Source organism: Pseudocercospora fijiensis (genome assembly GCF_000340215.1).
Source record: "Pseudocercospora fijiensis CIRAD86 unplaced genomic scaffold MYCFIscaffold_5, whole genome shotgun sequence".
NCBI classification, from domain to species: Eukaryota; Fungi; Ascomycota; class Dothideomycetes; order Mycosphaerellales; family Mycosphaerellaceae; genus Pseudocercospora; species Pseudocercospora fijiensis.
In genome coordinates, this window is record NW_006921536.1 from 4,337,248 (window position 1) to 4,350,314 (window position 13,067).

The 13,067-nt window shown below is 43.4% G+C and overlaps 2 protein-coding genes across 2 annotated transcripts; one reads left to right on the forward strand and one right to left on the reverse strand.

The window, feature by feature from the left end:
* Window positions 1-871: 871 nt before the first annotated feature.
* Window positions 872-1,794, forward strand: MYCFIDRAFT_211595 (uncharacterized protein). The gene has a single exon (XM_007929525.1). The coding sequence runs from the start codon at window positions 967-969 to the stop codon at window positions 1,564-1,566; it is 600 nt and encodes a 199-aa protein (XP_007927716.1). The 5' UTR covers window positions 872-966; the 3' UTR covers window positions 1,567-1,794.
* MYCFIDRAFT_175867 (uncharacterized protein) lies at window positions 1,768-12,682 on the reverse strand (the record flags this gene model as incomplete). The annotated part of the gene is made up of 9 exons (XM_007929526.1): window positions 1,768-1,840; window positions 1,874-1,935; window positions 1,973-1,992; window positions 2,020-2,027; window positions 2,051-2,284; window positions 2,323-2,451; window positions 2,484-2,584; window positions 2,619-2,721; window positions 12,678-12,682. The coding sequence occupies 9 exons, from the start codon at window positions 12,680-12,682 to the stop codon at window positions 1,768-1,770; spliced, it is 735 nt and encodes a 244-aa protein (XP_007927717.1).
* Between the last annotated feature and the right edge of the window lie 385 nt (window positions 12,683-13,067).

Genomic DNA, 13,067 nt, shown 5'->3' on the forward strand with positions numbered 1-13,067 from the left:
AGTGCCATGAAGCAGCCATCTGCCTATCGCTCCCACACGCCGGCAAGCCATACGTCGTTCTGCAGAAGATCCGCATGCGAGTAGGGGCCCTACGTCTCAGCTGAAGCCTGAATTAATCGAGCGAAAACGCAGATGCAGAATTCTTCTCCGTCTCACCAGCAGTCGAAATCACCTTCATTTCCTCAGAGTCTTGCGTACCGAATCCTGCCTGCTTCAGGAACACAACGGATTGTGCATCCTGCAGTTACCCGTTGTGAGCACGTATTTTGCTGCATTCGATGTGCCTCGCTATGTTCACTGGCGCGACATGCCTCTCGGATCACGGCTGGGGCTGCAACAACGGCTGTAGCCTGTAGGACTAGTGGCTTTCCCAAGCGGCCATCACGGCTCCACTTCGCGCAAAAGCGTGATGCTTATTTGAATGCAAGCAACAGCGAACGACTCCGCCTCAGCGCCAGGAAGCGCACTCAGCTAAGACCAGAGTCTTTCTGCTTGAGCACTCTTGAAGCACCACCTTGCCGGTCTTGCATGTGATGAGCCAGCAGTGCCATGGTGCCTCCGCCCTTGGCCTGCACACTCGTCTGTCACCACAGGCGCCGTCATCCCGTTTGCTGCTAGTAGCTTTATTATGTGCGGAGGCCATGCCTTACTCGCTATACTTCAACTGGACGGGTGAACCTAGTCGACAGTAGCGCCAGTGCAAAATCGAGCTGCAGCTATGAATAGGATGGACTCTCGATCCTGAACTATTGCAGGATTGCTGACTTAACCACAACACTATTCCTACCTGCAGAACTGGAGCTCCCTGTGCGGAGACTCTCAGGTACATAAACAGTCGTGACGTCCCAGCAGATCGCTTTCCACCAGCTCTCAATCGCAACCTCTCCAGCTGCAGTCAAGGTCAGAGCCAAGCATCAGCTTTCAAGTCAATCGTTTAGACACTCTTCCAACTACCACCTGACCAAGATGCGCGCCGCATTCTTCGCTGGCCTTGTCGGTCTTGCCTCTGCGGCCTCTCTTGGACGACGAGGCGGTCCAGGCGGTCCAGGCGGTTGCATCGATGATGCCGGTGCCCAAAAGGTCGCCGACAACTTCCGCACCCTCATCACCAGCTACTCCAATGCCTCTGCCGAAGCCTACCTCACCCAGGACTTCACTGACTACTCCGACTCTGTGAACGAACTGATCAACAATGGCTGCCCCAACGGCCCACAGCCTCTGGGCTCTGCCACCTTCACCAGCCTTCAGTCCTTCGAGGCCGGCCAGGGGGGTCAACCAAGCATCCCATTCGAGAACCTCAACGTATGGCACGGATGCGACTTCGTCGCTCTCCGATGGAAGTCCAGCGCTCCTGGCACCGTCCAGCCGGAGCAACAAGTCACCGGTATCATCATCCTGGAGGTCTCATGCAACCAGGGTAACACGGGCGAGCCATGGCTGATCAACACCGTCTACTCCGAATTCAACAGCGGTGCCTGGCTCTACGATCTCGGCGTCTTCACCCCAACTTGCAGCTCGAGCAAGGTCAAACGTACCAGCAACGGTCTGCCAATCCGCATGTTGTAAACTAGAGATTGTAAAAGGATAGCTAGCATGTCTGGTGGAAGCGGGTTTCTTAGAGCATGTCGCTGAGTCGACCATTTCGTATACTGCTATGTGCTTTCTACAAGGAATGCGGGAGCATTATTGAGGCGTGCATCTTGATCACCTTTAGCGGTAATGATGACCATTGAAAGCAATTTCTCCAGAGGCCTAAGCATCACCATCTCAATTTACCTTTTTGCTGTCTTGCGCAATGACGAAATTTTCGCACTCCGATCGACTCTCGACGCAGTCATGTCTCTACAGTAGCTGCTTATCTCCTCTCCATTACATCGGTGCTTCGAACCTGCCTTCTTCTTCTGCCTTCTCACCAACCCAAGCTCCACACATTAACTTCATGACACGTTCAACAATTCAACATCCGCACCACTCCGCTTTCCTGTTCGTTCACTATCCGCCGGCATGGCATGGGAACACTGTTGAAACTGAAACTAACTTTCAATCCCACATATTCAAAGCCGTGGAGAGAGTGGAGACCCGGTCGAACAACACATTTTCCACGTCATCCGGCATCCGGCATCCGGTATTCGACCACGTGAGGGCCTGTTCATTCCTTTCAATACTTCTTTGCATTTGCATGAACTGAAGAGAAAGGAAGATATTCTCCGAAGGTGCAGGATCTTGGTTTGTGGAGATGATTCTTGGATTTTGTGTGATGGGATTCATTGGGATGGGATTGTGCCTGTCTCATGTTCTGGAACCTGCAGGGGCATCGCTGACAGCAAAAGGTAGATCCCAATGAGATGGGACATCCTAAAGGATTTGTTCGGAAGAGGAGGAAGTCTCGCGAGGACAAGCAGGTTCTTCACCTCGTCAACCAGGGGCATCAATACCACCAATACGATGAGACTAGTATTGAAGGAAATGCCAACTACTCACACAGATTTCCATATCTCCAGATCTGAGGCAGTTGCTGGAATTGTGCCAAATGGTTGCAAGATACCGCAGAGAAACAAACAGGATCTTCATACAGAAAGACTTTCTGGCACTTCTTTTACGACACCCCGAAAGGACACAAAACAAACCTTGCTGTATCGTCTGAGACCAACTGTGGCCGTCTCGAAATTCGAGCCGGTCTCTGGACCAATGCAGGATGAGTCAATGGAATACGGGTAAATACTCAAATGGGAATCATTGGCATAGTAATTACTGAGATGGGACTCCTCTTACTTAGATAGTAAACATTGGCATAGGAATTACTTAGATAGGACTAGTCCTATCTAACTAGCTTTTTGTAGCTATAGGAATTATAGGCATAGGAAACATTAGTACAAAAATTACACGTATAGGAAACATTAGCGCAAAAATTATACGCATAGGATTTTCTATATTCGTAGCCTTAGCTAGTAGATACACAAATATATACTACTAAAGTAATTTAGTACAAAACGATTAAAGAGTCCTTCGTACGCTCGATCCTATTATTTAGCTTACATTTTCTATATCCTATACTACGTGCTATAAATATAGAAAAGATAGTATAGACTCGGCGGATCGACTTTACGACTATACTACTTTACGACTTTACGACTTAAGTACAAAACGACTAGCTTTTAACCGCTCGACCTTCGTAGCAATCGACCTTCGCTATAATCGACTTTCTATATTCGTAGCAATCGACCTTCGTAGCAATCTACCTTCGCCGTAATCGACTTTCTATATTCGTAGCAATCTACCTTCGTAGCAATCTACCTTTGTAGCAATCTACCTTCGTAGTAATCTACCTTCGTAGTAATCGACTTTCTATATTCGTATATATTTACTATAGATATAGAAAATCGATTAGTTATATATATTCTAATCAATCCTAACTAGTTACTCTCCTCTACTCTAAACTTAAAACCTAATCGGTCCCTTTTACTATAATCTGCAGTTCTACTATTATTAGTTCGTAGGGATAGTATCGGGGAGCCTCGGGCTTAAAGAAACTCTAACTATTGTCGCCTAGGTCGTAAAGCTTACCTTAGCCGATTTACAATTTCTATATCTAGTAGTAACTACTATAGATATAGAAATCTATAAACGCTTTACTCGAGTAATATTACCTTATCGTAGCGCGAAGCCAATCCGTACTAACTATTATCGCAAGGTCGCGAATCTTACTCGACTAGAATTATAGTTTCTATATCTAGTAGCAACTACTACGGATATAGAAATTTACAAACGCTTTACTTTAGTAACATTACCTCGCCGTACCGCGAAGCTAATTACTGTTACCTAATCTAAGTAAAGCCCTACCTAGACCCTCGTTATTACTTAAACAATAGAATAATAGCTATAGGGTTTTACGATAGTATATCTTTTCCTTAGTTCTTCCTTCTACTTCTTCTTCCCTTCTTCCTTTAGATATCGTATATACCCTCTTACCCTCGTCTACAATATTACCTTAAATATAAGACCTACGTTAACGGTATAGGAAGTAACAAAGATAGCCGGTCCCTAGTTTACTCCGACTGCTCGCGGTTACCCCTTCTTTAGCTAGGTACGACTTAACTAAACTTAGATAAGGAAGGCATTAAGTAACTAATTTGCTTTATTTAGAGCTCTACCGCCTACCGCCGCGGCCGCCGTGCTATTCTATAAGTTGTTAACATTAATAGCATTTATTAGGAATATATACTAATTGCCTCTAGTCGTCGTGTTCGCAAGCGCTTAGCTACCGCCGACCTCGCCCGCCGCTCCCTTAACGCCGCTCGTTTCCGCGCGGCCTTTCTCGTACTACGCTAGCGCCGGCAGTAGTAGTAGTAGCAGCAGCAGCAGAATAAGTATAGAGCTAGCAGGTCATTCGTAGAGCTCATTTTACTAACAGTCTATATAGCGATAATATTATAGTCGACGCTAGTAGCGACGACAAACTAGCCCTATAAGTTCTAGTTTAGTCCTCGAGAACTTAGTATATTTAGCATTCTTATATCTTATCTATAGGTAGAACGACTACTAAGTGCCGCCTTTTAGCGAGGAAACTCTACCGTATGTTTAATTATTTCGAGCTCTTTTACTATTAATAGAGAGCTAATATTATTATAGTATCGACGACGATAAGCCTACCGCCGCCGCTGCCGCCGCTCTACCCTCCCCCTCCCCCTCTTTAGCCTCCTCTTTTTTCGAGCCTGCTACCGCTGCCCCCCCTTCTAGCTCCCTTATGCCTATCGCCGCCGCCGCCTCTCCCTCCGCCCCCTCTATACTAATCGTTGCGCCTCGCGAGGTACTAACTTTTCCGGGTAAGACCCTAGCCGACCGGGCTAGTAATAGACGCGGTCGTCTAGCGAAAGCTAGCAAGAATATAGTGCCGCTTCGCCGCCTAGAGGCGGTAGATAAGTAGTAGTCTATTTTAGAGAAAAAGTAGCGTCGTATATTTAACTTTAGAGTATAGAGGTCTGTATATATATACTAATAATTATTTAGTTTACCCTAGCTATTAGAAGATCTAGTCGCATATCGGCCGTATTATAGAGATCCTGTCGCTATCTCGCCGCCGCCGCCGCCTATATATCGAGTGCTACCGCGAGCTAACCTACGAGTGCCGCGAGTACGCTACTAATGCCTTTAGTATATAGCGTAAGTGCGCCCGCTGCATTTAGGCGAACTATCTATATATAGATCGCGACTCGCCGCCTTGTTTATCGTCGGATAGTTCGGATAGTTCGGAGGCTAAGAGTAATAAGGACAAGGAGTAGGCGCTAGGTCTTTGTTTTTCTGTTTTTTTTTTCTACTATTTAGTCTTAGTCTAGGTTAGTCTAGGTTTGGCTAGTGTTCGGTTCTCGAGGCCGCCTCGTCGCAAGACGAGGTCGTAAGACCTTATAGCATCTCGTAGTAGCTAGCGCGCTATTACGCTATTAAAAATAAAACTTACTATATAGCGCTAGATGCTGCTATTGCTAACCGCTTGTATTCTCTTATTCTCTTATACTATCGCAGTTCTTGTCTATATCGATAGGCCTTCTTATCGTAGGTACCTATAGTCGATCGAATTTCTATATTTATTACTATAGATACCCGCTAGCACCCGCGTTAGCTAGCTAATCGTGAATTTCTGTATTTATAGGCATACCTACGTACTTCTACATTCGTAATCTCTAGAAGGCCTAGTATATCCTATTTATAAAGTATTAATATCGTAGACTCGAGAACTCTAGTTACGTCGGTCGTAGAGCGTATACTTCGAGAAGTTACGTCGATTGCCTATTTAGCTATTTGCCTCGCTCGTTACAATTTCTATATTTACTAAACTAGATACCCGCTAGTGCCCGCATCTGCCGACTAATCGTAAATTTCTGTATTTATAGGCGGACTATTAGTCTTTTACATTCCCTAAAGCTAGGCTAAGTCTCTGCTCCTACGTTGCCTCCGCTATTGTCTACGTATATGCCTCTATCGTTAGCCTCGATTTAGACCTAGCTAGCGCCCCTGCTTCTAAGCCCTTCTATCCTATTATTTGCTATCTACCGTATTCGTTAACTCGTATACTATTCGACTTGTTGCCTATTGCTTGTTATTTGCCGTTTACCGTTTGCTGTTTGCGTTTATATAAACATAATAGGCGGCAAACAGCATAGTACGTAACTAGTAGTTACTATGCATTATATACGAGTCTATATGCTCTTTGTCCCCCTCTTTAGTAGAGCAACTCTAAAACTAGTACTCGAAATCGTTAATGCCTTTACCGAATATAAGAGATCTCTAGGCTTAGGTAGCTCGGATCGACGCGGAGATCTAGAGAGCAGTTCGACAAGGCTCTAGCGGCAAACTAGTTAGTCTAGATACCGAGGCTAAGGCTCGAGTAGTAATCGATCGAGAGTAGGGAGCGGAGGAGGAAAGGTAGCGGCAAAAGGCTCGAGAACAGTATAGGCGGATATAGAGCAATTATTTAGGAGAGACGCCGCTACCGTCTCTATCTGTGTCTGCTAGTAGTTAGTATAGCAACAAGAATTAGAAGCAAGGGGGAAAATGCACTACACTATAATGTAGTATAATACTATAGAATATCGACTAGGTACGAACCGGAGGTAGCGTTTAAACCTAGGCGTAGCCAGTTTCTATTATAATAGTATAGTATAGAAATAGCGAGAATTATAGCGCTGTATAGATATAGCGAGAAGCGGCGGCCGTATATAGGTATAGCTAGACTCCTGTTCTCTAGCTTAAAACCTACTTAGTATCTAGTTCTCTCGCTCGAAATCTACGCTACTCTTCCTAAAAACTATTAAAGCTCTAGCTCTCCTACTCGAAATCTGTACTACTCTTCCTAAAAACTATTGAAACTCTAGCTCTCCTACTCGAAATCTGTACTACTCTTCTTAAAAACTATCGAAACTCTAGCTCTCCTACTCGAAATCTGTACTACTCTTCTTAAAAACTATCGAAACTCTAGCTATATCGCTCGAAATCTATACTGCTATACTTGAAACCTGCCGAAACTCTAGCTATATCGCTCGAAATCTGTACTACTATGCTTGAAACCTACCGAAACTCTAGCTATATCGCTCGAAATCTGTACTGCTATACTTAAAACCTGCCGAAACTCTAGCTATATCGCTCGAAATCCGTACTACTCTGCTTTAAATCCGTACTACTCTCCCCGAAACTATTAAAACTCTAGCCCTATCGCTCGAAATCTGTACTGCTCTACTAAAAAGAACTGCGCTACTCTTCTCGAAACCTGCTTATATATACCGTTCCTACCTATAGGAGGAGCAATATTGCGCCGCATCGGCGTAGATTATGCGATTAAGCGTACGATATTAAAACAATACCGGCGACGACGATAACGAAGTGCTATTGCGAGTACGATTACGAAGGCGAGTTTCGTATATTTGATAATGCGATATTAGATTACTTCTAGTTAATGTTCGATAGTTATGTTTCTATATTTATAGTTAGTCGTATAGAATATAGAAATTCAGGCATACCTCGTATACTTACTCGGATCTTAGACTCTATATATATGCTCTATAAACTATCGAACCTTCGCCCTACCTCCTTTATACTCGTATTAATATCTAATAATAATACGAAACATATAGTCCTTCGAACGACTATATCTAAGCTTTAGATATAACAAAATGCTACGCGGCGCCGTATTATACGCTTCGGTCGTATTTGTCTATCCCCTTAGTAGTATAAGCTAGTAAATAAAGGCCTCGTATGCCTTAACTACATCGATATAGATTGCCCCGGGTACGAATCTTAGGTAACGAGGGCTCGCCGCCGCTACTATATAAGATAAATAATCGGTGAAATGTACGACCTAGATCCTATCGTCCTACTTTACTAGAATAATATTTATTACGTATTCCGAGTCTACTTTGTATACAAATCTCCGCATTCGACCTGTCTAGTACTATGCGATAAACGTATCCCTAGACTCCTATATACTAATAATATCTCGGTTAAGAGCGTCTATAGTATACTTCTAATCGGGGAATACTGTATCGAAATAGAAGGGGGTCGAAGGGAGTTCTAGCTTAAAGTCCGTAAGCTCGGCTCGTAGTGCTAGTTCGGGTATTGTAATCGTATATCTCGACAATGCCGCTATAATATACGCGTTATCGAGTCTGCGAGCACGTAGGACAAGGTCCCCGACCGCGACCGAGGAGATAAGGTAGATAGCATACTAAGACCCTAGCTAATTTCCTCCTAATTATACGTTAAATACGTTAAATTAGTATATCGTGTTCTCTATTCCCTTCGCCGACCTTCGTTCCTATAATAATAATAATAATAACGACGACGACGATTAACTATAGTATACTAGACAAATACGATACTACGAATCGCTATACCTAAAGACGATTATAGCGACGCGTAGAAACGCGTCGCCCGCACTACTCGCCTAAGGCTAATACTATCCAAATATGCAGGTAGTAGTAAGGGCATTCGATTAGTATATAGCATAGAAGGGGTAGTCTTTATTTGCTAGGTTATCGAAGCTAAAACGTAAAGAGTACGTATGTCTAAGCAATCGCGAATATCGTATATTCGATACGGACGGGAGGAAGCAATACATATTCAAGGTCTTGCTACGCTATAATAAGAAGGGCGACGACGGGGAACAAGTAGAAGTCTTTGCCTTAGAAGAACACGAATGCTCCCCGGTAATATACTATAACAATCTAAGGAATTACAGAGTTAACGTCCTCTTTAGGCACTATATTAACGCTGTTGCTGCCGACTAGCGACTTAAGCTAAACTAGCTTCAACGTACGGAATAGAACTAATACTTAAATAAGATTATATATATATAAGCTTTCCGGATTAAGAAACGGTATCTAGACGAACTTATTAGCTCGGAAAAGGACTCGTAGTAGAGGATTAGACCGCTTTTCGACGTACTAGCTACAATATAGAGCCTCGACGATACATATACTAGTGCATTCTATGCCCTATATATCGACTAGTAAGATCGGCATTAGGCTTCTGCGATCTTTCTATACGTGCGGCTAAGCGGCTTTCGACATCTACGTAAGTTGTTTACTCTCGATAGTAGTTATATGTCTAGCATATACGGTAGTGTCCTTTTAATAGTCGCCGGCATCGATGCCGAGAATTAGGTATATATTCTAGGATAGTACTATATACGGTCGGAGTTAGAGGAAACATAGTCGTAGTTTTTATAGCATCTCGAGGATTAGTTAGTACTTATAGACGAATTGTCCGTAACGGAGCATAGATCTCTAGTTAGCGATCGGCAGAAGGGCCTAGTTCCTATAGTAACGAAGGTATATAGTAGGCGTAAGATACACTACTACTACTATATATAGCACCTTACCGAGAACTTCGATAATAATTTTAGCCCTACTATTGCTAATACGATCCGCTATCTCGCTACGATTGCAACGGAGGTTCCTTTTAAAGCTAAAAAGTCCGCGATACTATACGAGATACCCTAAGACTAGCGGAGGAGCAAGACCGGCGAGAAGGTAGAATTAATACCGTACTTCGAAGGCATCGATACGTCTCGATAGACAATATACTACGTACCGCTCGAGGAATATCCGCGGTTTAGACACTTAACCTTAAACAACTCGGAGTCGATAAACAATAAATACTTAGTAGAACGCGAAATAACTATATTCTAGTATTACTAAGCGATATAGGAGAAGTTAATAGTTAAGAACTACGAGCGGCGCCGTCGTACTTTTAAAACACTACGATAGTCGGACTATTATAGGGAAGAACAATAGCGATATCTATATAGTTCTAGGGCCGGGTAGATCTACCTACCGATAATACTAGGCAGAGCGGTAATTAAGAGTAGTGCTTTAAAAGAATTATATATTGTAGACCTTAATCTACGGACATATAGCTATAGAGTATTCTAGGATATGCGAATGCCTTATAAATATACGTATATAGCGATCCGCTTCTTTAGGAACGAGGCTCTAATATCGAACGACCTAGAAGACTATATCGACGAAGCGTATAGTTAGACGTCGTATCTAGACACTTACTCGAGCATTCTATAGCTAATAACGTATAACTAGATTGAACTCGACGGCGTTACTAAGCCTCCGCTACTCGAGAAGACGAAGGGTCGGCTAAAGAAGGCTCGAGAACGTAAGAAACGTAAGCTAAGGTTACGAAGCGGAAAGCCGGGGACTCCGAAATTATATTCCGTTTATAAGCAAAATAGGCTCGACGGTCGAGGGTATACGAAGAAGACGTACGTACGGCGTAGGAACGGCGAGCATCCTATCGTCGGTAAACGAGGCTAAAAAGGCAAACAGCCTAATCGCCGACAAATTAACTACGAAGGGCAGCTGTATATAATCGATACTAACGAGGGCGATAGTAGTAGTAGTAGTAAAAGGGAAGAAGATAAGGATAATATCGAGACTATAGCGAACCCGGCTAATAGTAGTAGCAAGAGCGAGAAGATTGCGATCCGGTAGTAGATATTACGGTTGTCTAGCTTTAAGTAAGCTATCGTCTACGATAGGGCAAACTTCTATCTCTAGCGCTATAAGAAAGAAGTCGATATATGCAATACTAACCGTTAAGCGCGTAGGGAACTTAGGCAAGAAACCGACGTAGATAAAGACTACTTCTTAGACAACGATACGAGCTTTAGTAAACGCGCACTTAAGTAACTTAAGGCTATAACTGCCGAGGATATAAAAGCATATCGTAATCGCTTTATAGCCGAAGCCCTCTAGTAGTCCGAATCCGGTGTCTCGATCGGTAAAGCTATTCTTCCCGTACGAATCGATCTAGGTCTAGCGACGACTAAAGCGGAAGTACGCTAGAGAAAAAAGGACTAAGCCGCTACTATAAAGGCTAGGAAATCCGCTAGTAGACAATTTAACAATGTACGGCGATAAAACAAGCGAGCCCTAGGATTAGTATAGTAAGAGAAAGAGAAAGAGAAAGTAACTACTAAGAAGGAGATAGGGACAGCTACTATATAGAAGCAGAAGGAGAAAGAGGGGATACGAAAGAAGACAGCGTAGGCGGGAGTAAGTCGGATAGCTACTGCCTAATAGAGATTAGTAGCTATAATAGATAAGTTTTATACTAATAGTACGAAGAAGCCGACTAGATACTCGACGGTCCGCTAGCAAAATAGTACGAGGAAGCGGAAAGTACCTATATCCGATTAAAGTCCTACCCGCTAGGTACGAATAAAGACAACCGCTACGACTCGCGCTATAATAGCATAATAGTATGCCGCGACCGTACGCGCTAATATACAACCAGCCCTACTAAGTCGCCGATATTACGCTACCCTTAACGCCGCCGAAGCAGCAATTACTAAAAACGAACGCAAGCTCGGTTTTACTGCTTAAGACAAATTTACTAGAATAATATAAGCAGAAAAAAGAGTAGGGGTTATATAGCAGGAGAAAGCGAAGGCTAACTAACTACTAGTCGAGAAGGAACGGGCTAAGAAAGAGAGAATCGATCGCGAACTCGACGTACGTATAGCTAAAGGCGAAGGTATATCGCGCGCGTAAGAAGCTAGACGAGCAGAACGGCTAATATCTATAGAAGAACGCCGTATATAAAAGTAGGCCGAACAAGAGGAGGATAAGCGAATATATAATAAGAGGGTAACAAACGAGGCAGCGAACATAGAACGGCGCCGACTAGACTCGCTAAGTATAAGCCTAGAGACATAGCTTAAGCACTTTATTATAGTATATACATTTAGTAAGGCGAAGTCGGCGTAAGGGGAAGTCTATAGTACGCGGACTATAAAGAAGACTACTATCGAGGAGTTTAAGTATCTATATAGTAATATAATCCGAGAGGATATTACTTTGCCGCTATACGTCGAGAAGTTGCGAAAAGAGCTACTCCCGGTCTAAGTTAACATACATAGCGGTATAGTATTAAGCTAGCTAGCGTTACTTAGTTGTTTTCTAAATATAGGCTAGGCGGTTATATAGGCACGAAACGTTTAATATAAGGCGATGTCTAGTTAACAATCTACCGAGCCGACGGACGATAAGGAAGCGTCCTTATTCTAAAGGGCATTCGCCGACATAATAGCAGGCCTACTACGCGTTAACTTAGATAGTATAGCCGAGTCGGAGGAGCTAGACGATTAGGATATAGACGCAATAACGGGCAGTATTAAAGACGTATATACTAATATATATAAGTTTATAGAACGTCTCGGCGTAAGAATAACTAGCGTATACAAATAATATCTAATATAGATACCGGCAATAGAAAGCCCGACGGTACGGGCTATACGCTAATAGCGTATTATAACGGATAGCGACGACTTTCTATATAGGGAGCAGGAAGACGAAGATGCGCGACTAGCGCTTACTACCGAAATGAACATCTTTATTGCTAATAAAGAATATCGTAGACCTCGTCTATTCGACTCTAATAAGGCACCGCTAGAGCAGCGATTTTAGCGGACTAGGCTCTACGAGAGGGGCGGTTCTAGGCTTAGTAACAGATTGAGCCTCGTATCTAAAAGGGTATAGTCGAGTTATTAGTTATAGTTAACCGTTCTCCCGCGAATTTCTATATCTGCAGTAGGCTACTATAGATATAGAAACACCCCGCGTAATAGCCGCCTACCTCGGATAAAGGGTTTTGCAACGATATTACGAAATAACGGCATCTAGCAATAGATATATAGGGCTTACGCCCCGAGAGGAGCCGTCCGCCGGGTAAGCGGTTAAACTATTGCTTACAGCAAAGCTATAAGGGCGGCTATAAGGCTATAGTCGTTCTCGCGCGAATTTCCGTATCCGTAGTAGGCTACTATAAATACGGAAAATCTGGTTCCAACTTAGTATAGCTATCGTTAATTGCTACGTAAGTATATTATATAACGTGTTGTGCTTGTCGGACTAACCCGTACGAATTTCTGTATCCGTAGTAGTATTTATAGAATATAGAAATTCGCGCGGGGCAGTCGGACAGATATAGATCGCTAGATTCGGGGTCTTAGTAGGACATTAAGGCCGCTAGTCTTCCTCTTATAAGACCTTGCTTAGTAGATC

Excerpts from the sequence above, each read along its gene's own strand:
- MYCFIDRAFT_211595 (XM_007929525.1), top strand. The coding sequence starts at position 967 with ATGCGCGCCGCATTCTTCGCTGGCCTTGTCGGTCTTGCCTCTGCGGCC.